This window comes from Apium graveolens, chromosome 11 (assembly GCF_009905375.1).
Source record: "Apium graveolens cultivar Ventura chromosome 11, ASM990537v1, whole genome shotgun sequence".
Taxonomy (NCBI): Eukaryota; Viridiplantae; Streptophyta; class Magnoliopsida; order Apiales; family Apiaceae; genus Apium; species Apium graveolens.
This window is the reverse complement of record NC_133657.1, coordinates 198,224,232-198,250,880: the sequence shown is the minus strand read 5'-3', so window position 1 is coordinate 198,250,880 and position 26,649 is coordinate 198,224,232. Positions and strand designations below refer to the sequence as shown.

General features: G+C 38.4%; 1 protein-coding gene and 1 non-coding gene across 2 annotated transcripts; one reads left to right on the top strand and one right to left on the bottom strand.

The window, feature by feature from the left end:
• The first annotated feature begins 7,324 nt into the window (after positions 1-7,324).
• Positions 7,325-8,972, top strand: LOC141696794 (NAC domain-containing protein 66-like). Its single transcript, XM_074500917.1, has 2 exons — positions 7,325-7,602; positions 7,681-8,972. The coding sequence occupies exons 1-2, from the start codon at positions 7,416-7,418 to the stop codon at positions 8,802-8,804; spliced, it is 1,311 nt and encodes a 436-aa protein (XP_074357018.1). The 5' UTR covers positions 7,325-7,415; the 3' UTR covers positions 8,805-8,972.
• A 6,520-nt stretch (positions 8,973-15,492) lies between these two features.
• LOC141698917 (small nucleolar RNA R71) lies at positions 15,493-15,599 on the bottom strand. The gene has a single exon (XR_012565414.1). It is a non-coding gene; the product is annotated as a small nucleolar RNA R71 (small nucleolar RNA).
• Positions 15,600-26,649: the final 11,050 nt, after the last annotated feature.

Genomic DNA, 26,649 nt, shown 5'->3' with positions numbered 1-26,649 from the left:
ACAATAAGTGAAACAACGATTAACAATGATATAATACCTCAGCACATGGTCTTCTTCACATGAGATTTACCGTAAAAAATTTCGTTCATTGGTTTATTATCGTAAACCCCTTCTATTTCTCATTTTTCACTCCTTTTGATGCCCCAAACTCGATGTTTCCCTTGGAGATCAGTCTCCAAACTAAATATTTTGAATTACCACAAACCTGACCAAAAAAAATTAAAACAGAACACAATCCATCTACCATATCACGATGTCAAGTCCTAAATAATAATAATATATTAATATATTAATTAATCATTAATAATTTAATTAAAAAAAATAAGGCTCAAGTCTAGCGTTTGTATGACTCAATAGTATATTTTAATGAAATAATAATTTTTTGAAGTCGTATAATAATTGCAATATTTTTATTATAATTATAACACCAATATCGTACGCAATAGTTTGAGTTGAATTTTCTGAATAAAAGTTAGAAATTTTGACATGTCACTTATACTATTTATTATGATTTTTTTTAATTATTTAAATAAATTACTCGGTTCATGCTTAGCACGGGTTATCAACCAATAAAATTTAAATAATAAGATACCACCGAAATTATTATTCGACCGCAGAAGAAACTAGAAAACATGCCGATTATGTCAAAGAGAACAGCCAAATCTAATGAACTATGAAAGTTTTTGAGAAACGTATACTCCATTTGACAAAAAAAAACTAAGAAATCAAGAAGAGCTGCAAACAAGTGCATTTTTTGAGCAAAAGTAGCAGACAAACAACTAAGTTCTGATCAAGTATGACAGTAGAAATCATTCAAAATGGGCAAAAGCAACAGCAAAAGGGACATGCATGGACTAATTGCAGCAGAAAAGAAATACATCTCCATTCAAAAAGGAACACACAACATAAGCAAAACTGTTCTTATTATAAACATGATAAATATGCATATATTACCGGGCTTCTTCATTGATTATGTCTCTTTATCATTCAAACCGAATTATTTCAATTTTTGAAGTCAAATTTGTAACAGCTGAACGAGCCAAAACTCGGTTTCTTATAAAGACAATGCATTATTTTCAGTATCAACAGGCATGCATGATTCAGTTCGTATGGTACTATTAGCAATCATCGTTTTTTACAGACATTCGCCTATACGTCGATTGATAAAATGTATCTGCAACATAAACGAACAAGAAGGGTAGAATACCAGATTTAAAGCACATATGAATTACGTGGAGTATTAGTATTAGTGCAAGTTAGTAAAAAGAGAGAGTTAAGTGGGTACATAGTCAATTTTCAGCTGGCTGAAAACAATCATCCCGGTTAGGAAATGTGAGGCAAAGGGGATTAAGATAACCCCATCATGATTTAGACTTGACTACGAGTTAGTCAGAACTCAAAATGACCTCGTAACGGCAACCCATTAGTTAGTGCACCATAGAGTAGTAATCTCGGGTGACCCTAATTATAGGCGAGCAAGTCTTGTACTTAGGATCTCAAAAATTTCAAATTCTTTACATATATATTTATGAATTTGCATGATATATATGTGTTAGAGTCTGGTAAACTAATTTCGACCAGGGGCCCTCGAATCTGAGGGTCGATTCGGATAGTAATTGATTATGTATCAACTAATAAAACATCTCTTCATTTACGAAAGAAATATAAAGTAGCAAGAAAAGAATGAGATGGAGCACAAACAATTCTCATAATCAGCTATCAGCTACCTCAAGTGGACTGACCAGTTTTTGTTAACTAAAACACTCTTGGTCTTGTAATTACTTATTATACTGATTTTTCATTTTCTTGATAGCTCTTGCGTAACTTAATGATGCATTTCTACTAGTTTTTTATTTTTTACAGATTATTGTTGACAGACACACGATTATCCAATAAATTTCTTCCATGTTAAATTTCATTAAGATTAAAAGTTGTGCATGATCATTCGATTTTGTTAAGTTAATCTTTATGATAGGTTTTACCAAACCTTTCCACTAAATGTTGGTATTAAGTCACTGTTTACTAGTATGAGTTAGCGACGAAACTAGAATGCAAAATCTGGTGGCACAACTTGAATCTTCGACAATTTTCAGCTATAGTTTTAAGCGGAAAAATTGAACATTATTTTTAATTGCTGTGAATCAGCTTTCTTTTTTTAAAAAATAGCAAAAAGTCGTGGATGAGCCTACTACTTTCATAGATTGTATTATACTTGAGGGCAAATTCAAAATTTTAAGATTAACTTGACAAACATATTATATAATTATACAGTTTCTTTTCTTCATCTATACTCTTCATTAATAAATGAAATTATATTTTATTTGACACTAACTATATAATTATTATTTAGATCCCTATATTGTTAAATTATATTGTTAATTAAATCCAAACTAAATATGAGTCATATTTTCCATGAACTTCATCTTTTTTTAATCCAACTACTTCTTAATATCCACCGTGAACATTTATAACTTCTAAATTGAAAGACATCTATTTAGTTTTAAATTATTTTTTAAAGGTAATTTACCATCTTCTAATTCATCGACGTTATCTTCTTGTAATAAACGTTCACCGAAATTTCTAAATTGGAAAACATCTATTTAATCTTAAATTAATTTTTCTGAGGATAATTATGAATTGCATTTGAATTTAACTATGTAAAATTAAAATAACATCTATTTATTTTTATACTAAAAACAAATTTTATCAATATTTAAGTAATATAAAATAAACTATTTTAACAAAACTATGAGAAATATTGCATATTAATAAAAAAAATTAATATGCAAAATTACAGCAACAATTTACGAGTTGTATTTAGATTTTATTAATTAATTTACTTTTAATTTGAAAATAATTTTATCAGGAATTAATTAAATAAATTATATTAAAAAAGATTATTATCAAGTAATATTAAGTAATATTAAATCATCTAATGTAATGAAGATATTTGTTTCATAAGATAATTATACAATTCGTTTCACAGCAATTCTATTATTAATACCATGGAATTTCATAACTATACTGGATTCGATCTTTTAATTACAAAATTTATTTATTACACATTCTCGCCTGATTCATTATTAACAAGTATCAATTTAATATTTGATATTATTATTTTAATTTCAATACATGGATTATGAAATCCAATTATTTATAAATATTAATATGATATTTTAAATGTCTGGCCCCGTACTTTACACGATTATTGAGTAGTATTTTGTAATTACATATGGTTGATTTCGAAAAGTATTATCGATCCTCACTTCCTCTACCTGCGAAGAACTGATGTTAGACCCAACTTTTGCAGGATATAAGATAAGTTACGTGTTGACACACGTGTGATAAACAAAAAAAGGCCCAGGTAAACTCGAATTGAACAAACAATCTTTCTAGAAGGCATAATAGAGCTGTTGATACTAATGGAAAAAATAAAAAGAACAAAAAACTGGAAATACGTAATTTGATGGAATATAAATGACGTTGCTCTACTATTGATAAAGTTTGGCGGTTGAATCAACCAAAAAGTTGTCGAAAACATGCTAATCACTGTGTTATCTGATGTTTGCCCCAGAAAAAGCAGTACAGATGGGGAAGCTGTATGTTCATACTTGAAATGGGAACACTCTGCAGTATAATCTCTTGACAGTGGCGGACGCAGAAATTTTTTTAAGGAGGGTCCAAAAAAAAATTCGGGTCAAACTTTCAGGCATAAAATCTTTTATATTAGTAAAACTTGGTAAAATTAGAAAACCATTAATAAAAAATTGTAAGGTTCTAAGAATGATTTGTATCCATCAAGGATTCACCATGATGCATCATCAACTGCTCCCCATGATTTATATTCAGACTTGCATAAAAAAAAGTAAATATACAAGAGGCATATAAGCCAAAACACAATTTAGGAAGGAAAGTTAGAAAGAAAGGGTTCGAACCCTGGTTTTCCATGAGAACCAAAACAACAACCAGCCAGGCTAAAACCGACCACGCTATGTGGTCAGTTATGAGCCTTTTAACCGACCGACCGTTTTGCCTCTTAACCGACTGTTTTTGATGGTCGGTTTTATCCTGTTTTCTTGTAGTGCCAGGAGTTAGAAATTTACCGGAATCATATCATATCATTAACATCTATCCCCTCACTTAAAAATCCGTTCATTCGGATTTGAAGAATAGATCATTTAGTGGTTCATTATTTTTTCTCGCCTAGCATCCACATTTTTCAATTACCCGGTGACAATTATTAGGATTTGAAATCTTCCGCTAATCGATCTCTACATCATGTTAAGTTAACAGTTGTTCTAAAAATGAAGTTGTTAGGAGTTGGATTTACCGGTATTTTCTCGTATCATTAACAAAAGTGAATACATGTAGTTGAGCATGAAAAATTATAAGGTTACAATATTACAAGAATCGGTCGAAGATTGAGGATTTTAAGAGCAAATGTTATATTTATATTTTCGGAGATATCTTGAAAATCCTTAAATATAATCGTCGTAATCACACACACTAGGCGATTAAACATTTCTAACTACCTCCAATATATAAGACTAGGTGAGTGTTGCACCGATGAAGGCTACCGTGGCACTTCGTGTTGTAAGAGCTTACATCAATGATGGATGCATTGAAACTCAAATTGGTTAGGATATTACTCAGAATCTGCCCTGATCTTGTTAGCTATCACGTGCACTTGATTTCTTAAACATTGAGTATCATTTTTAGATTATAACAAAAAGAGGGTATAAAATGCTTTTGATAATTTGTGTTTGTCTAGACCAAAAAGGCTCACTATGCCGAGCTCAATATGAGTACACGACATATAACATATGCTTAAATTGGCTCCAGTACTGCTCTACAGCTGATAACTATTAACATCTTTTGCAACCACCTATTTTAAGAAAAGAGTTATAACCAAGTTATATACTAACTCTTAAGATTGGCGCCCAAGTTATTCCGTTGTAAGTATTCCGAGGCCATATTTGTTGCAGTGACTAATTAGAACCGCATGATGTTCCGGAAATCGATCGGTAATTATCGGAAGAGATCGGTTGAAATACCGATTTAGGATTAATTGGAGAATCGGGAATTCTTACGTAAAAATCGGATATATTATAATATTAAAATATTATTTAATATATTATTATGATCATGTTAGTTATTTATCAACAAATATAATCAATATAGTATTTTAAATTTAATAAACTATTTTATATATTCCAATATAAAGAAAAGCTCGTAAGGATTAATCGGATTTGAAAAATCGGATGGGTCAGCTACCTTGCAGAAGATTAATCGGGAATTAATCGGTTAAATCGGGGATTTTTAGAACAACGAAAGAAAGATGGGTAGATTGGCTAACAAAATCTGCAAGTTTATAGTATCAGAAGTAATCGGGTGATGATAACTTAACCAGGAGATGGGCCTTGAAGCATCAATTTTTTGACATAAGCTTAATTAACCACCGTCATACGTGCGAGAAGTACCTTGTGCGATGATATCTTTCAGTATTTTTGAGATTTGTTCTTACTAAATTGTTACAACTCAGCCAACTGCAGACCTTAGAAATTCTTTTTCTCAGAAGTACATGATATCAACCTCGAAAACAATGAAATGTAGTGGTGCACAATTAACAAGTAATCATTTAAATGAACATATACGTGTTTGTGGCTTTTCCTCTTTAACGTAAATTCTAGAATTCCTATCTCGTCCAGAACCAATAACATAATGGTACGTAGTTAGAATTGGTTATTATTTTGCCCTTACAGACGAGTACATTTCGAAAAGCATAATAACAACCTCAACTATGGGGACACCTACCACCTGCTAGAGCAAAATGGATGAACAATGTCTGTTAGAAAATTTTATTGGTAATTAACAGGTACAACAATATCATATCACTAATCTGTACATCTGCAGGCCTGTGTTTTAGATTGTAACTGTGCGTATCGATGGATATATATAAAAGATTCACACCTCAAAATGTATCAAATGCAGCTCTCGTACTGTACTGTTGAGTAACTTGTACTGTTAAGTAACTAGCTCATTTAAAAGTTTAAGATGGTAAAGAAAGATCCGGCTAGATTTAACCTGAGACTAAACATGGTATCAGAGTTGCGGTTGAGAAATGTCCCTACTCATGAGTTTGATTTCTTCGTACCCAGTTTTCTCATAATTTATTTATGTGTCCAGTACCCATGTATATGTGTATGTGATCAGTACATATATGTATCTTAAGCTAACGAACTAATCAGGTCATTGTTGTTACTGTATACCTCTTTCGCATTCATATGAAAGCGCATTACAACACACAGTGAACAATAATTTGTCATCATGTGGTGTTTGCATACAAATGTTTGATCAATGAAGAAAGTTAAATTGTAACATACAGAATTAGGTTAGCTATGTTTGCCTTAAGAGGATACATATATGTGAGCATATAAAATAAACCATATATGGCAATTGTCAAGTTTAGTGTAGTACATCTCTACATGTACTTAATCTTTCTACAACTGCTCTTTCTCAAATCTTCCCACAATTCATAAACATGTACGTTCTATACAGTAAAGGGAAGGCAACGTATTCGACCATTTCGTAATAAGTTGAACATTTAATCACTGGGGCAACTCGATTTTTGACTGTTAAGTTCGCTCTAAAACCTTAAGTCAGCAGAGGAATGACACACACGTATATTACGTGGGAACAATACGTAGAGCCAGCATTAATATGGTGACTCCTACTAAACAAGCCGGGCACTGCCTCCAACCCATAATGAAATAAATATCATTACCGGCAGCATGATTAGAATAAGCATCCTCTCTCTCTCTCTCTCTAGAGCCTAGGCAGTTGTTGCCAGAGTGGTTGCACTTGCACAAGAAAAATAAGGGAAGGAAAATAAGAGAAATAAAGAGATTCTTTAGAGATAACGGTGGTTTCAGGGGTGCTTTTCTAAAGATTTTAAGGTCGAAGGTCATATTTGAGATGGAGGCCTGTCCCCTGCTATTGACCATTGGAGGTTCATTACTGGGACCCACAATTATTCTTCACCTAAACTGGGACCCAGCATAGCCTTATTACCCTACCGGTAACTCTAGTTTTAGCTTCTTAACTATGTAGCTCTGTATTAACTGAAGTGGTGCAGTACATAAGCTTACTCCAGTAGGGCTTAAATTAGGTGGAAAGTTGTAATCCTAAGATGAGGCCCATCCAGAAAAAGTACAACAATGGGCATGATACCAAATCTTCTCATGAGGTTTTAGACCTTTTTAACTTTCCCTGTCCTACCTTGCCTCAATGCCTACCTGCATGTATATAAATATATATGTAGACTCCCATTCTAGTGGCCATGATATCATTATATTCTATCAGATACCCTAGCTACATGCAGCAGATTTTTTTTCTATTGATTGATTGATTAATTAATGTCACCGGAGGAGATGAATCTATCGGTGAATGGTCATTCTCGCGTCCCTCCAGGTTTCCGGTTCCATCCAACTGAAGAAGAACTTCTGCACTATTACTTGAGGAAGAAAGTTGGGTATCAGAAGATTGATCTTGATGTCATCCCAGATGTTGATCTTAACAAGCTTGAGCCCTGGGATATCCAAGGTACAATTTTTTCATTATTACATTAATTAAAAATGTTTGATTTCTCTGCACGCATTAATATAGTAAAGTATATTTCAGAGAAGTGCAGAATAGGATCGACCCCACAAAATGATTGGTACTTCTTCAGTCACAAAGACAAGAAGTATCCAACTGGTACTCGGACAAACAGAGCAACTGCTGCTGGATTCTGGAAAGCAACGGGACGCGATAAGGTGATTTTTAGCAGCTTGCGAAGAATTGGAATGAGGAAGACTCTGGTGTTTTACAAAGGAAGAGCACCGCATGGTCAGAAATCTGATTGGATTATGCATGAGTATCGTCTAGATGAACATGACACTACTAGTGCTATTACTTTGCACTCAGCTAGTGACTCGGCCGGCGGAGAAGATGGATGGGTGGTCTGTCGTCTTTTCAAGAAAAAAAATTATCACAGGGCCCTTGGGAGTCCACAGGGCTCATCATCCACGATATCTCTCGATTCCAGGAGGTTGATGCGCAGCTCTACTGATCACGATCAAGGCGACGTGATGGATCAGATACTTCTGTACATGGGAAAGTCTTGCAAAAAGGAAGATCTTCATCATCCGACTTTGAATTCTGTTATGGTCAGCAATTCAAATCCTACTAGTCATTTGCAATTCATTACTAATCCAACAATGATAAACACTAGTAGCCCTGAAGATGATCTTGATGATAATCAACTAGCCAATGCAAGATTTTTGCATCTTCCGAGACTCGAAAATACTAGTCCATCATCACTACTACCTCCCAATCACTCTAATCACCATGATGACAAAGACTGTAGTTTCAAGTCCATTGAACAATCTATAGAAGAGGAGCTAATGTTCACTACTCATCAACCAACCATCGCTGATCATCATCACGACAACTCGAAAAACGGACAGTATAATGATTGGGCAGCACTAGACCGCCTAGTTGCTTCTCAACTCAATGGTCAAGCAGCAGACACATCATCTAAACAATTATCCAGCTGTTGCTACAGTCAAGATCAACCTCTCGACGAAGACGATGAAGATTTCTTCAGCTTTTCTTTCGATCATGATTCCGGACCCTTATCGAACCCTCCACGTGGCAATAAAATCAATCAAGATCCTCAAGTGAACAACAACGAACTCTGGAACTTTCTTCGCACCTCCTCATCAGCCTCCAGTTCAGATCCACTGTGGAACTTGTCTGTATAATACATATACACGTAGCTAAGTACTGTTTACAAAACCCTTACATACACACACAAATATACGTTCAAAACAATTATATGTGTATAAAGCCATATATATGTACTGTAATGTACTTAAACCTACATGTTGCCATGTTGTCTCTCATTCCTTAATAAAAAGTAACTTTACTTCCGTACGAGACGTTTAAAAATTTACTATCATAACAGATTCATACACCATGCATGTTTCTCCTCACTGGTGGTCGGGAACCAGGATTCTAAAAAACGGCTGGTTCAAAGAAATTATTATTAATTTTTTAATGCACATTGCAGTGTAAAGAATTGAATAAAATGTTAAACTGATTTTGAGCTAAAAATTAAAATTGAAAAGACAATCATCGATCAGATTTTGAAGTTCAGCCGAGATTAATACCAGTGTAAGTGTGACGTCTAAGAAAGAACAACCTAAAAGAAGACTCAAGAATTTGTATATACGGCGACGATATTCATGCAAGAGATTTTGAAGTATTGTAATGATTCCTTCTATGACCCTACAGTGAAAGTGGACGAACTTTTCCATGATACCAACTTTTAAAAAGTTGGAATATCTATTCTACATAAAATACAGCACAGGGACATAAATCATCCTTGAACAGAGTTACGAAATTATTGTCCTGCTGAATGGGGTCTGTCTTTTTACAAGTTTTCAATGCTGCACTGATTGATGATTCATAACTGCAGTTGATGGGTTATTTGATGACTACTAACTGTGTTCTTAGCAATGTTTTGCGTATAGCACATGGAACATGTAAGCATTCTACAAATTTTCTAATGCCTGGCCGTTATAACTTACAAGTTACATCTAAGAATTACAGGGGGTCGGTGTCAATTTTTACATATTTACTAATGAAGTTACATGCATGGTATACAAATTAAACCTAATTGTACAAGATCATGGCAATGTTTAAGGTCCTTGCTGTTTGTTAAGTTTATCTCATACAAACAGCAACTACCACTACAAAAAACAGAGTTTAAATTTCGACCGTAATAACGGTCGATTTTCAGTAAAAATGGTCGATTTTAATTAAACTCGACCGTAGTTGATGGTCAGATTTACTCTTGTCGATTCTGGAGAAATATGGTCGCTTTTGATCAAAATTAACGTTGATCTTGTTTGACAGTCAAAGTGACGTGTACTGACACGTGTCTGGTCCCAGCTAACACATGTATGGGCCTTGCCAAGTGTCAGCACTAGGTGTTTCAATTTTTTTCTGTTAATCGACCGTTTTTAACCGATTATATTTTAACCAACCACCTAAATCGACCAACGTAACGACCAATACTTGCCACGTGCCAGGAAAAAGGTTCGGTCGACTTTATTTGATCGATTTAGTCGTAAAACTGATTTTTTCGCATAACAGTCGGGTTTATCCTTGACCAACCTCGATCGGTTAATCATTGGTCGGATTAAGCTCGTTTACGTACAATATATGTTGGAAAATGTGAGTATTGAGCCCCACATTGTCAAGTCATTTTGAGCCATTCTTGAGTGGGTGTCACTTGGAGTATGTTCTCCTTCGTGAGGGCTTTCCGAGGCACTTTGAAACACTCAAAATGGTTAAGTGATGAATGAGATACGATCATTCAAAGTTGGTCCCTTGAAGGTGGAATTGTAGATGTGAAAACTTGTATCCCACATTGAAATGAAAAAGGGGTTTACATTGCTTTATATAGCACAACACTTTAGTAGTGTTTAAAAGTGTTAGTAAGGTGTTGCTCCATCTCCTACGTGCGCGCGTAGGGGGGGTGCAAATTGTAGGATTTCGAGGGGTAATCCGAGGCTTGCGAAGCCTTCAAGCTTGCCCGCGTATGCGACGTGCGGACACGAATGTAGCAGAAAATTGGCCCGAATAATCACGGACTAGTTTTGCTAATTTTCCACTGGGCTTGGGCTCTTAAATAAATATTCATTATTCAGTATTTATTTTATAAATACGAATATGAATTGATTTGACAGTTATAATTCGATTCAATTACGGATAATAATTGACTCTCGAATTAAATTTAATTAACGCGTTTAATTAAATAAGAGAAGTAGTGCACACGTTTCTCTAAGCCTATATATTTTCGCTATAGGGTTTAGGGTTTTATTTACTCAGAAAACATAGCCGTCTCTAAACACAAACCCTATTCTTCTCTCTCTCGTCGGTGATAGTTTCTTGCTCTGTTCTAGCTCGCCGGAGGTGCCGTTTGTACAACGACACCGTCTTCTCGTTTTATCATGGGAGGCTGTCGGCTCGCACATACAGTGAGAGGCGAAATAGCTTTAAGGAGACAGTTCCTTTCAACTGGACTCGAGAACCCTCTCATATCCTTATCTCTTTCGTTTATTTTTCTGGTTTACACAGTTATACTCGCACACTGTTATTCGCACACACTGTTTTAATTGTATGTATTAATCGCAGATTGTATTCACAATCTTAAAGCTAGTTATTTTATACATCTGTGACTGATACATCTGTATCTGCTTGTTTTGTTGAGTAACAGATTGATGGAGAACCAAACTGTGAACGATCTGATGAACATGACGGCTGGTCCCAACGCACAGATCACTGGATCTGATGGGGTTCACCAGCAGCCGATTAACCCTAACGCACAGATCGTACGATCTGATGGGGGTCAAACGCCTGTTGGACATGTGTCTTCGGGACATGTGCCTGTGGGACACACTGTCATTGGACAGTTTAGTGTTCCTCTTGGACAGATATCGGCAAGATTCACTCCTCCGATCATACCTGCGGTGCCTACTGGTGTGCATACACCTGTACTACAGACGCACGTACCATCTGTTCCACCTGTGGTGCCTGTTGCACCTGTTATGCCAACTGTGTTTGCTGCACATGCTGAAAAACCTGAGAAGTTCAACGGAATGAACTTCAAACGTTGGCAATAAAAGATGCACTTTTATCTGACCACGCTGCATATGGATCGTTTCCTTAAGAAAGAACCACCGTTGCTCACTGCTGAGAGTAACATGCAGACTGTGTATGCTGCTGATGCTTGGAAGCACTCCGACTACATCTGTCGAAACTATGTGCTAAATTATTTGTCTGACTCGTTGTATAACGTATACAGCGCGAAGCCAACAGCTAAGGTCTTATGGGAGTCACTTGACCATAAGTATAAAATCGAGGACGATGGGGCAAAGAAGTGGATTATTGGCCGCTTTCTTGATTATAAGATGGCAGACTCTAAGACTGTGGTCAGTCAGGTGCAGGAACTGCAGGTGATCATTCATCACATTCATGCTGAGGGAATGGTCATAAGTCAGTCTTTCCAAGTCGCTGTTGTTATTGAAAAGCTTCCACCTGGATGGAAAGATTTCAAGAACTACCTTAAGCACAAGCGAAAGGAGATGTTTATGGAGGATCTTATTGTTAGACTTTGTATTGAAGAAGACAACAGAAGGTACGAGAAGAAAGTTAACGTTGTCACTGAGAAGGCAAACATGGTGGAGCATGCTCAAAGCTCCAAGCCCAAGAAGACTAATTCTGGTAAAGGGGCAAAGCTGGCTCCCAAGGGAGGGATTTCAAAGTCGAAATTTCAAGGGAAGTGCTACAACTGTGATAAAGTTGGTCATAGGTCTTCTGACTGCAAGAAGCCCAAGAAGCCCAACAAGAAGAAAGAAGCAAACATGGTAGAGAATATCTCCAAGGAGATGTGTGACATAGACCTCTGTGCTACGGTCTCTGAAGTGAACCTGGTCGGTTCTAATCCACGTGAATGGTGGATTGATACTGGTGATACTAGGCATGTTTGCTCAGACAAGGCGGTTTTCTCTAGCCTCAAAACTTCCGATGCTGGTGAGAAGCTCTACATGGGGAATTCAGCAACTTCTACCATTGAGGGTGAAGGCACGGTGATCCTGAAGATGACCTCTGGGAAGAATCTGACTTTGAAGAATGTACTTTATGTGCCTGATATTCACAAGAACCTTGTGTCTGGTTCTCTGTTGAATAAGCATGGCTTTTGCATTATAATAGAGTCAGATAAAGTTATTTTGTCTAAGAGTGGTATGTTTGTAGGCAAGGGTTATTTAACTGATGGGCTTTTTAAGCTCAATGTAATGTCCGTTAAGGACGATAATGAAATGAAGAATTCTTCTGCTTACTTGCTTGCGTCTCCTAATTTATGGCATGCTAGATTAGGACATGTAAATTATGACACTTTACGACGTTTAAGTGCAAAAGAATACATACCAAAACTTACTATTGATTCAAAACATAAGTGTGAGACTTGTGTTGAGACAAAATTAACGAGATCATTATTTAAACGTGTGAAAAGGAACACCAAAGTGCTAGACCTAATACATAGCGACATATGTGATTTAAAATTCACTCCAATAAGAGGAGAAAACAAGTATTTTATTACATTCATTGAAGACTGTACAAAATACTGCTATGTATATTTGTTGAAAAACAAAGACGAAGCTATAGATAAATTTAAAATCTATAAAGAAGAAGTTAAGACACAGCAAACTGAGAAAATCAAAACGATATGAAGTGATCTTGGAGGTGAATATGTTGAACCGTTTGGGGAATTCTGTTCACAACATGGTGATAAGTGGCATTTTATACCACTTAGAACGTCTTAAAATGGCTTAAATTGGTGTCTTGAAATCAAGTATTTTGTGTATTTGATGCGTTTTTCTAGTGTTTATGCATTTCAGGGTATTAGTTACATTTCGGGGGAGTAATCATCAAGAATAAGCCTTGGCATGTGTTCATCATTGAGAGAGGGAAGAAATGGGCAGATTACGGCGAAGGAACTGAGCAAACTCAGGAATTTTCCAGAAGGGTCCTGAGCGCCCGCTCAGCTATGCTGAGCGGCCGCGCAGAAAGCTGAGCGTGCTGAGCGGCCGCGCAGGGTCGGGGAAAAAAAATTTATTTTAGGACTTCTATTTCTGTTTGGCTTCCACTTCTATGTAATCTGAGTTTTATGGGACTATTATATAAGTAGATTTGGAGACGTTTTCACGAGAGAGGATCGTGGTATTACGCAAGGAGCGAAGGAGATAAGGAAGAAGACCGTTTAGTGCACAACAACGAAGAGGAAGCATATTTTCTTGTGATTCTTGTTTCGTTGTAACGTTGGATGCTAGTTTTCTTACCTTGAACCTATTTACTCTTGTGACGTACTCTGATTTAATATAATTAGTTTAGTTATTATTTTCTTGTGTTTGTTTATCATGATTTCATATGAACCCATGATGACGATAAGTGCTATTATGGGCTAATCGTGATCATGGGGTTGCAACGGATTTATTATGGAATTCTTTAGTTAATTGTTTAATACTTTAGTGTGTGATGATTGTATGATATCTAGTTTTGGTTGTGCTTATTCGTCTTATGTGCGTCGCGAACATATAAGATAAGGTGTTAATCTCTTGTGAAGCGACGGTGGATCTTGAGATTTAGAACTTGCCATGCTAGCATAGGTTCATGTACGTTGTGCATGATTAGTGGGTAACTCTAACAGTTTTATTTGCCCTATGTAATCAAAAGGAATAACTTGTGCTTAAATCGTTGTGTTGTCAATTTCTGTAGACATATAGGAACTCAACATAATTGATGACTATTCAACTTCTATCTTGATTGTGGATGTTGGTAGAATGGTATTAGTACAATGAAAGTTGGCTTTTATCAGTTTTGTGTTATTCGATTAATATCATCACTGTCACATGCTAAAGGTAATAACAATGACTATTGAAGGAAGTAGTAATGAAGTTGTGATCTCATGAGTGTTTTATTATTGATAATTTGAAGTGTTAATTAAGTGATTAATTAAGTAGTTAATTGTAGTTAATATTTAGTCAACAATTCTAAGTGTTAGTGTCTTAACATTGAGAAGTAATCATACATTGGTGAGTGAGTTTAATTAGACAATAAATTAGTTTGAGTCTTTGTGGGAACGAACTAGAAAGTATTATATATTACTTGCGAACGGGTATACTTGCGTGAATATTAGCGTGTGTTTTCGTTCTAACAAGTTTTTGGCGCCGCTGCCGGGGACTCGGCGTATTTGTTTAGTTTATGTACTTACCATCATTGGTCATTAGGACTCAGTGATTAGGACGTAGTAGTTACTTATTGTTTCCGGTTGTGTTTCAGGTACTTTAGCAAGCGTTTATGCAAACTCGTTCTCGTACTCGCAAGAGGACTTTAGATACAGCTGAGGAGACAGACGAAGTTCTTGATATTCCGGAGAAGTTAGATTTTGAAGATTCGGATTCAGGAACTGAGCGGAAAGAACCAGTAAACATGGGTGATCGTATTGTTCAAGCTGATCCAGCTCTTATGGATTTTTCTCGGCCAAAAATTGATGACATTCAGTCAAGCATTCTTCATCCGGCTATTCAAGCTAACACCTTTGAAATCAAGCCGGGCACTATTCAGATGGTGCAGAATTCTGTTTCTTTTGGAGGAGCGGTGACTGAAGACCCCAACATGCACATAAGGAATTTTGTCGAGATCTGCAGCACTTTTAAGTATAATGGCGTGACTGATGAGGCTATCAAGTTGAGGCTTTTCCCATTCTCACTGAGGGACAAGGCTAAAGACTGGTTACATTCTGAACCAGCTGGGTCCATCACTTCATGGCAAGATCTTGCGCAAAAGTTTCTGGTGAAGTTTTATCTGATGGCAAAGACTGCTGCTATGAGGAGTGCTCTTACTCAGTTTGCGCAGCAACCTACAGAATCTATGTGCGAGGCTTGGGAACGCTGCAAGGAAATGTTGAGAAAATGTCCACATCATGGAATGCCTGATTGGATGGTGATCACTGGTTTCTATAATGGTTTGGGGGCCCAATCTCGGCCCATGCTCGATGCAGCAGCTGGAGGCGCCTTATGGGCTAAAAGCTATACTGAGGCGTATAATCTTATAGAGACTATGGCCGCAAATGAGCATCAAAACCCAACTCAGAGGATGACGTCAGGTAAGGTAGCAGGTATTCTGGAAGTTGATGCAGCCACCGCTATTGCAGCCCAGCTTCAAGCGCTATCAATGAAGGTTGATTCTCTGGCTACATATGGAGTTAATCAAATAGCTATGGTTTGTGAGCTTTGTGCAGGTTCTCATGCTACGGATCAGTGTTCTCTTGTCAACGAATCTGTTCAGTATGTGAATAATTATCAGCGACAACAGCAGCCTGTGCCAGCGACCTATCATCCTAATAACAGAAATCATCCAAATTTCAGCTGGGGGAATAATCAGAATGCTATTCAGCCACCATATCAGCAAGGAGTGAGTAAACAGTTTAACCCACCTGGATTCCAGCAACCACAGCAGTATGCTACAAGGCAATTATATCCTCAACAGGGAAGTACAGCTGCACCTACTAGTGCTGATTTTGAGGAACTTAAGCTGTTATGCAAGAGTCAGACGGTTTCTATCAAGACCTTGGAAAATCAAATCGGTCAATTAGCCAATGCAGTGCTCAATCGTCAACCTGGCACTCTTCCCAGTGACACGGAAGTACCAGGCAGGAAGGAAGCTAAAGAGCAAGTCAAGGCTATTACCTTAAGGTCTGGAAAAGTTGCTGATGCTGAAAAGGCAAAAGAAGGAGAAGCTGAAATTAGAGATGAAGAAGCTAAGCAAAAGGAGAAAGCGGCGGAACCAAGGAAGACTACTGTTGAACACACTCTGCCTGAGGCTAATACAGGGGAGAAACAGCTCTATCCTCCACCACCTTTTCCTAAGAGATTGCAGCAACAAAAGCTGGATAGACAGTTCGGTAAGTTTCTGGAGGTGTTCAAGAAACTTCACATCAATATACCTTTCGCTGAGGCTCTGGAGCAAATGCCTAGTTATGCGAAGTTCATGAAGAGTATTCTTTCAAGGAAGGTGAAACTTGATGACCTTGAGACCGTTGCTCTCACGGAAGAATGCAGCGCTGTTCTGCAGCAAAAGTTACCACCAAAACTGAAAGATCCAGGTAGCTTCACCATTTCTTGCACCATTGGCAATTTGACTTTTGACAAGTGCCTTTGTGATTTGGGAGCAAGCATTAATCTGATGCCGTTGTCGATCTTTAAAAAGCTGGATCTGCCTGATCCAAAACCCACATACATGTCTCTACAATTGGCTGATCGTTCCATTACTTACCCAAGGGGCATAGTGGAGGATGTGCTCGTCAAGGTGGATAAGCTCTTCTTTCCTGCAGATTTTGTTATTCTGGATTTTGAGGAAGATAAGAAGATTCCCATAATCTTGGGAAGACCTTTCTTGGTTATTGGCCGTACCTTGATAGATGTGCAAAAAGGTGAACTTACTATGCGGGTACAAGATCAGGATGTGACATTCGACGTATTCAAGGCAATAAAATTCCCTACAGAAGATGATGAGTGCTTTAAAGTGGATGTGATTGATTCTGCGGTTACTTCGGAACTTGATCGCATGCTAATGTCTGATGCATTGGAAAAGGCCTTAGTGGGGGATTTTGACAGCGATGATGAAGATGGCAACGAGCAATTACAATATCTGAACGCTTCTCCCTGGAAGCGAAAGCTGGACATGCCGTTTGAATCTCTTGGTACTTCTGACCTCAAGAATGCTGAAGGAAAGCTCAAACCATCAATAGAGGAAGCACCTACCTTGGAGCTGAAGCCATTACCTGAACACTTGAGGTATGTTTTTTTAGGTGATGCATCTACTTTACCTGTTATTATTTCATCTGACCTTTCAGGTAGTGAGGAAGACAAGCTCTTAAGGATTTTGAGAGAATTCAAATCGGCTATTGGATGGACCATAGCAGACATCAAGGGGATAAGTCCTTCATATTGTATGCATAAAATTCTGCTAGAGGAAGGTAGTAAGCCGACTGTGGAATAGCAGCGAAGACTGAATCCTATCATGAAGGAGGTGGTGAAGAAAGAAATTCTGAAATGGCTGGATGCAGGCATCATTTATCCTATTTCTGACAGCTCATGGGTAAGCCCCGTACAATGTGTACCTAAGAAAGGAGGTATCACTGTGGTAGCAAATGAAAAGAATGAGCTCATCCCCACTCGAACAGTTACAGGATGGAGAGTATGCATGGATTATAGAAAATTGAACAAAGCCACAAGGAAGGATCACTTCCCTCTTCCGTTTATTGATCAGATGCTCGACAGGTTGGTGGGTCATGAGTATTTTTTTCTTCTGGATGGTTATTCAGGGTATAATCAGATTTGTATTGCACCAGAGGATCAGGAAAAGACTACCTTCACTTGTCCATTTGGCATGTTTACTTTTCGCAGAGTTTCGTTTGGGTTATGTGGCGCCCCGACCACTTTTCAGAGATGTATGATGGCTATATTCTCTGACATGATTGGAAATAATGTCGAAGTGTTCATGGACGACTTCTCCGTCTTTGGACATTCATATGATGAATGTTTGAATAATCTGCGCGCCGTACTCAAAAGGTGCGTGGAAACTAATTTGGTGCTCAATTGGGAGAAGTGTCATTTTATGGTGCGTGAAGGCAGTATTCTTGGGCATAAGGTCTCTAACAAGGGTCTGGAGGTGGACAAGGCCAAGGTGGGAGTCATTGAAAATCTTCCACCACCTAATTCTGTGAAAGGAATCCGTAGTTTTCTTGGTCATGCGTGTTTTTATCGGCGATTCATCAAGGACTTTTTAAAGATATCTAAGCCATTGTGCAATTTGCTTGAGAAAGATGTGCCTTTCAAATTTGATGATGAATGTTTGGCAGCATTCGAGACTCTCAAGAAGAGTTTGATCACTGCACCAGTTATTACAGCACCAGATTGGAAAGAACCGTTTGAGATGATGTGTGATGCGAGTGATTATGCGGTAGGTACAGTTTTGGGACAGCGCAAGAAAAATCTCTTCCATGTGGTCTACTATGCGAGTAAGACTTTAAATGGGGCCCAAATGAAATACACCACTACTGAGAAGGAGCTATTGGCTATAGTCTTTGGTTTCGAGAAATTTCGATCTTATCTACTTGGTACAAAAGTAACAATATTCACTGATCATGCGGCTATTCGCTATCTGGTTTCCAAGAAGGATTCGAAGCCGAGACTCATTCGTTGGGTGCTTTTACTTCAGGAATTTGAGTTAGAGATCAAGGATAGAAAAGGTACTGAGAATCAAGTAGCTGACCATCTCTCTAGGTTGGAGAATCCCGATTCTACTTCACAAGATAGGACATTAATCAATGAATCTTTTCCGGATGAGCAGTTGTTTGCAGTTCAGGAGGAAGAACCATGGTTTGCAGATATTGTAAACTATCTCGTCAGCAATATAATGCCTCCTAATTTGACCTCCGCTCAAAAGAAGAAGTTTCTGCATGAGGTGAAGTGGTATATGTGGGATGACCCATATTTGTTTAGACAGGGAGCTGACCAGATCATCAGGAGATGTATCCCGTTCTGTGAGACGGAGGGGATATTACGAGACTGCCACTCCACGGTTTATGGTGGACACTATGGTGGTGAGAAGACAGCAGCTCGTATTCTGCAAGCAGGTTTTTTTTGGCCTATTTTGTTCAAGGATGCTCATCAGTTTGTTTTAAGGTGTGATCGTTGCCAAAGAGTGGGAAATTTGACAAGAAAGGATGAGATGCCATTAAATGTGATGCTTGAAGTCGAGGTCTTTGATGTTTGGGGAATCGATTTCATGGGGCCTTTTATCTCGTCTTACAATAATCAGTACATCTTGCTGGCAGTCGATTATGTCTCAAAATGGGTAGAAGTTAAAGCTTTACCGACAAATGATGCAAAGGCAGTGCTAAATTTTCTTCATAAGCAAATTTTCACAAGGTTTGGAACACCTCGGGTAATCATAAGTGATGAAGGGTCGCATTTCTGCAACCGTAAGTTCACTTCTATGATGCAGCGTTATAATGTGAATCATCGAGTGGCTACTACCTATCATCCGCAAACAAATGGTCAAGCGGAAGTGTCTAACAGAGAGATAAAGCACATTCTAGAGAAGGTTGTTTATCCGTCAAGGAAGGATTGGTCTTTAAAGCTCGATGAAGCTGTTTGGGCTTACAGAACAGCATACAAAACTCCACTTGGTATGTCCCCGTTTCAGTTGGTGTACGGTAATGGATGTCATCTACCTGCGGAGCTTGAGCATAAGGCCTACTGGGCATTGAAAAAGTTGAACCTGGATTTAGATGCAGTTGGTAAGAAAAGAATGCTTCAGCTTAATGAACTTGATGAATTTCGACTTCAAGCGTACGAGAATAACAAAATGTATAAGGAAAAGGTGAAGAGGTGGCACGATAGGAAGCTACATCCTAAGTTATTTGTGCCGGGGCAACAAGTTCTCTCATTCAACTCTCGGCTCCGACTTTTTCCTGGGAAGTTGAAATCGAGGTGGTCTGGACCTTTTATTGTCAAAACTGTGTTTCCACATGGAGCGGTGGAAATTTTTGAGAATGATCCGGACCAAGAATTCAAGGTTAACGGTCAGCGTTTGAAGCACTACTATGGGGACATGGCAAACCGAGAAGTGGCTAGCGCCATTTTGTTGACTACTTGAGAAGGGTACGCAACGTCAAGCTAATGACGAAAAAGAAGCGTTGCGTGGGAGGCAACCCATGAATTGTTGTTACAGGAACCCTTAGAAGTTAATAACCTATCCAAAAACACAAAAAAATCAGAAAATCGGGGCTAAATTTTTTTTTTCCAGTGACCCCCTGAGCGCCCGCTCAGCTTTGCTGAGCGACCGCTCAGGGGTCGACTGCCAGAATTTATTTTTTTTTAAGTTCAAAAAAAAAAAAACCAATTGTAGCCCATAAACTCACGATTTGTTCCCACTACCCCATCATTTTAACCCTTAATCCCCAAACCCTAATCTAATTTAACCTATTCCATACCCTATATATACATACACATATCCTACATATCTCCCACAAACTTCCTACACTTAAACTCTCTCCCAAGCACCAAAACTCAGTTCTTAAACACTTTTATTGGAGAATCAATGGCACCCAAGAGAGCACGGACTATCGATAGCAGCAGCACAGTCCCTACTGCTGATTCATCAATGGGTACTGCTGCAAGGCCTCGGTTGACTGACAGAGCTGCGGAGGAGGAGTACACTAGGCTTTTGGGGAAGCCGATTCTGAAGGAGAGAGGGTTTTTACCATCGGGGAGGGATGGTGAGTTGCTACCCATGATTGCAGAAAAGGGGTGGATAGCTTTTTGTGAGTCGCCCGAAGCAGTACCGATGAGCGTGGTTCGCGAGTTCTATGCGAACGCGAAGGCCGAAAAGAATAGGTTTTCTGTGGTCCGAGGGCTGACGGTTGATTATCACCCTGCGGCGATTCGCCATGTGATTGGACAGCGAGAGAGGAAGCCCGAGGAGGAGAACTGGAATGAGAAGACTGCTGAGGATTTTGACTTGGATTTGATTTGTGCGACTCTATGTAGGCCGGGCACAGTGTGGACCTTCAAGACCGGCACTAATGAGTATCGTCACTTTCCGGCGATCGCTATGAACAGGTATGCCCGTGCATTGAATGCATTTATTTGTGCTAATATTTTGCCTTCTTCGCATGCACACGTGGTCACAGTTGAGAGAGCACAGTTGTTGTGGGGAATTCTTCATGAGGAGTACTATGTGGACCTTGGTGAGTTTATCTACCAAGGAATTCTGAAGTTTTTGAGGGGAGCTAAGCATATGAACATCCCTTATGAATCCACGGTTACGAAGCTGTGCCGAGCAGTAGGAGTGAACTGGCCGGCTCATGAGCAGTTGCAGTTGCCGGCAGCTCCGATTGATTCTGGAACTCTGAATGGAATGCAGGAGTGGATTGGTGGTGAGCCCGAGGAGCATGGGCTGGGTTATCGTCTTCCAGGAGGGCGTCCAGCACGAGGTGCTACTATGGCTAGACCTGGACGTGATGAGGCTGGTTCTTCGAGAGCTCAGGAGGGTGCTGGGATGGCTGATACCCAGTATAGGAGGCTTTCACGGCGGATGGATGCCATGTACGAGACGCAGAGCAGGTTTGCTCAGGAGCTCACCCTTGCGTTAGGGACTGCTTTTCGGGGCCTTGGAGCTGATATCCAGAGGCCAGTTTTTGGTGAGGACTCTGCATACCCGCCGCCTGATACTCCACCCACTGAGGGTGATGATGATGATGACTCCGAGTAGGTATACCCTGTGTTCCTTTCTACTACCTTCACTGAGGACAGTGAAGATTTTAAGTTTGGGGGTGGTAGTTAAGGAATACTGTGTGTGTGTCATATAGCTGCATATTCATGATAGTTTAGTTCATATAGTTGCATAATTTATGCCATATAGTTTTTTTAATTGTTTATTATGTCATGTAGCTCATGCATTTACCATGATCCCTTTTGCGATGATTTATCGACTGAATTGTGATATTGATGCGAGTGTAGTGATAGCATTAAAGTGATATTAAGTCGTGTAGGTTGATATGCATGCTAGAAGCACTTGTAATTCCACTAAGTCTTAGAGAATACGTAAGAGCTAGATTGTTGTTATGATTTGATTGTTTTCGAGGTCAATCTATTTATTATGCTTAGAATTCGATAATAGGCTCTTAGTGATAAAGGCATGAAAAAGAAAAAAATTGGAGTAAAAAAAAATGGAATTTGTTGCTAGTTGTGTCTAGGCGTCAAATGGCTAGTAGCCGGCTTGCATGTTGTGCGGGTAGTCTAGGGTTGAGCAAGATGGAGCGAAACGCACTTGCTCAGAAAAGTTATAAAAAAAAAATTAATTTTTGTGGTGTTTATGCATAATTGATCAAGAGTGGGCTCTTTGGTATTCGAGTTATTAAGTTCTTAGGGGACTTTATGCCTAGTGACCTAAGGCTTTTAGAGTCTGGGATCCGCTAACCTAACGCTCGTTACATGGATACCATTGTATAAGTCTTTTGTGGACCTCAATCATTGCACGGTCAAATAAGCATTTGTGTTGTGAATAAAAAGCATGATTCCGTAATAAGCTCCAGAATTCTTGTAGTGTTGTATATCACTTTGTGCCTAGAATTTTTATTCTTTGTATAATCATGTGATTGCCTTAAGGATAGTCGAGTCATAATAATTGGTCTAGTTCCAAAACATATCTGTTAAGCATTTGCACACACCACGTTTCTGGCTGTATGTCCGTTTGCATGAGTTTATTGATCTTTAGTTGTCTAACTGCATTTGTTGAGATGTTGCAATTTGGTTGGTTTAATCGTAGTAAGGGGGATCGCTGTATTTTCATATAGATTGCATTCATGCATGTTTTTATTCGTTTTTGAGTCTGTGACGCTTGAGGACAAGCATCGATTTAAGTTTGGGGGTGTGATAAGTGGCATTTTATACCACTTAGAACGTCTTAAAATGGCTTAAATTGGTATCTTGAAATCAAGTATTTTGTGTATTTGATGTGTTTTTCTAGTGTTTATGCATTTCAGGGTATTAGTTGCATTTCGGGGGAGTAATCATCAAGAATAAGCCTTGGCATGTGTTCATCATTGAGAGAGGGAAGAAATGGGCATATTACGGCGAAGGAACGGAGCAAACTCAGGAATTTTCCAGAAGGGTCCTGAGCGCCCGCTCAGCTATGCTGAGCGGCCGCGCAGAAAGCTGAGCGCCCGCTCAGCTATGCTGAGCGGCCGCGCAGGGTCGGGGAAAAAAATAATTTATTTTAGGACTTCTATTTCTGTTTGGCTTCCACTTCTATGTAATCTGAGTTTTATGGGACTATTATATAAGTAGATTTGGAGACGTTTTCACGAGAGAGGATCGTGGTATTACGCAAGGAGCGAAGGAGATAAGGAAGAAGACCGTTTAGTGCACAACAATGAAGAGGAAGCATATTTTCTTGTGATTCTTGTTTCGTTGTAACGTTGGATGCTAGTTTTCTTACCTTGAACCTATTTACTCTTGTGACGTACTCTGATTTAATATAATTAGTTTAGTTATTATTTTCTTGTGTTTGTTTATCATGATTTCATATGAACCCATGATGACGATAAGTGCTATTATGGGCTAATCGTGATCATGGGGTTGCAACGGATTTATTATGGAATTCTTTAGTTAATTGTTTAATACTTTAGTGTGTGATGATTGTATGATATCTAGTTTTGGTTGTGCTTATTCGTCTTATGTGCGTCGCGAACATATAAGATAGGGTGTTAATCTCTTGTGAAGCGACGGTAGATCTTGAGATTTAGAACTTGCCATGCTAGCATAGGTTCATGTACGTTGTGCATGATTAGTGGGTAACTCTAACAGTTTTATTTGCCCTATGTAATCAAAAGGAATAACTTGTGCTTAAATCGTTGTGTTGTCAATTTCTGTAGACATATAGGAACTCAACATAATTGATGACTATTCAACTTCTATCTTGATTGTGGATGTTGGTAGAATGGTATTAGTACAATGAAAGTTGGCTTTTATCAGTTTTGTGTTATTCGATTAATATCATCACTGTCACATGCTAAAGGTAATAACAATGACTATTGAAGGAAGTAGTAATGAAGTTGTGATCTCATGAGTGTTTTATTATTGATAATTTGAAGTGTTAATTAAGTGATTAATTAAGTAGTTAATTGTAGTTAATATTTAGTCAACAATTCTAAGTGTTAGTGTCTTAACATTGAGAAGTAATCATACATTGTTGAGTGAGTTTAATTAGACAATAAATTAGTCTGAGTCTCTGTGGGAACGAACTAGAAAGTATTCTATATTACTTGCGAAGGCGTATACTTGCGTGAATATTAACGTGTGTTTTCGTTCTAACACATGGTATAATCCATGAGGTCACTGCACCACACTCCCCTCAGTCAAATGGTGTGGCTGAAAGGAAGAATCGCACTCTGAAAGAGATGATGAATGCGATGTTGTTAAGCTCTGGGCTTCCACAATCGATGTGGGGAGAAGCCATCTTAAGCGCAAATAATATTTTAAATATTACGATGCGCAAGAATAAGGATGTAAGTCCTTATGAAATGTGGAAGAAAAAGAAACCAAGTTACCAACACCTGAAAGTGTGGGGGTGCCTTGCAAAGGTACTGATCCCTACACCGAAGAAGGTGAAGATAGGTCCTAAGACTGTGGATTGTATCTTCATCGGATATCCTCCACACAGTACTGCATATCGGTTTCTTGTTCATGAATCCAAGATTCCTGATATTCAAAAGAATACCATTATGGAATCAAGGAATGCCTCATTCTTTGGGACGATGTTTCCCTGTAATCCAGGAAACCAGCAACCTACGACGTATAAACGATCTCATGAGTCTATAGATGACGATAATGAGAGTGACGAAAGTGAAGACGAAAATGTGGGGTAGTGAGAAGGAGCAAAAGACAACGAACGGAGAAATTCTATGGGTTTGATTTTATGACCTATTTGCTCCAAGAAGGTGACCCAAAAACCTATAAAGAGGCGGTTACCCCACCTGATGGACCTATGTGAAAAGAGGCCATCAAGAATGAAGTTGATTCAATTATGCAGAATCATACTTGGGAACTAGTGGACTTGCCAACTGGTTGCAAACCATTAGGTAGCAAGTGGGTTTTCAAGAAGATGTTGAAAACTGATGGCACTATTGATAAGTATAAGGCCAGACTTGTGATTAAAGGATACAAGCAACAAAAAGGCCTTGATTATTTTGATACATATTCTCCTGTAACGAGAATAACGTCCATAAGGATGATGTTTGCTATTGCTGCAATGCGTAATCTAACTGTACATCAAATGGATGTGAAAATAACTTTCCTAAATGGAGACATAGATGAGGAAATTTATATGGAACAACGCGAAGGGTTTGTTGTCCCAGTACAAGAAAGGAAAGTTTGTATATTGGTGAAATCATTGTATGGTTTGAAGCAAGCGCCTATGAAATGGCATGAAAAATTTGACGAGGTCGTGCTGGCTAATGGCTTCAAAATCAATGAATGTGATAGTTGTGCCTATTACAAGGATAACGAGAGTGGCTATGTCATGATGACACTATATGTAGATGATCTACTTATTGCCAGAAGCAATGATAAAGTGATTAGATCTACCAAGGACATGTTGAAATCAAGATTCAACATGAAAGACATGGGACTAGCAAATGTAATTCTGGGAATTCAAATTTCTAGAACATCAGAGGGTCTCGCATTAAGTCAACCACATTATGTTGACAAGATCCTTGAGAAGTTTCTTAAGGATGACTTTGAGAAAGCTAGGACACCTGTGGATATGACTTTGCACCTATCCAAGAACAAAGGTGTAGCTGTTTCCCAATTGGAATACTCGAGGATAATTGGTAGCCTGATGTACCTCATGAGCTGTACAAGACCAGACATTGCATACTCAATTAGCAAGTTGAGTAGGTTTACGAGTAATCCGGGAGCTGATCACTGGAAAGCGATCATAAGGGTACTAAGGTACTTGAAGGGAACTCGAGACTATGGACTACACTATGGCAGATATCCAGCAGTATTAGAAGGATATACTGACGTAAATTGGATATCTAGCAAGAAAGCTAGAGCGGAAATATCATGGAAATCCTCAAAACAAATGGTGATAACTCATTCCACGATGGAAGCTGAGTTTGTGGCACTAGATAAATACGCCGAAGAGGCTGAATATCTACGTCAGTTTCTGGAGGATATTCCAAGATGGCCAAAGCTTGTAACTGTAATAGGGATTCACTGTGATAGTCAATCCGCTATTGGCAGAGCACTGAGCACGATGTATAATGGAAAGTCTAGTCATATACGACGACGACATAGTTCCATTAGACAATTGATCTCAACCGAAATTATCACTATAGACTATATACCGTCAAAAGATAATATCGCGGATCCACTAACCAAAGGGTTATCAAAATAAGTGGTTGAG

Excerpts from the sequence above, each read along its gene's own strand:
- LOC141696794 (XM_074500917.1), top strand. The coding sequence starts at position 7,416 with ATGTCACCGGAGGAGATGAATCTATCGGTGAATGGTCATTCTCGCGTC. Across the intron at positions 7,603-7,680 it reads TGAGCCCTGGGATATCCAAG|AGAAGTGCAGAATAGGATCG; the intron begins GTACAATTTTTT and ends AGTATATTTCAG.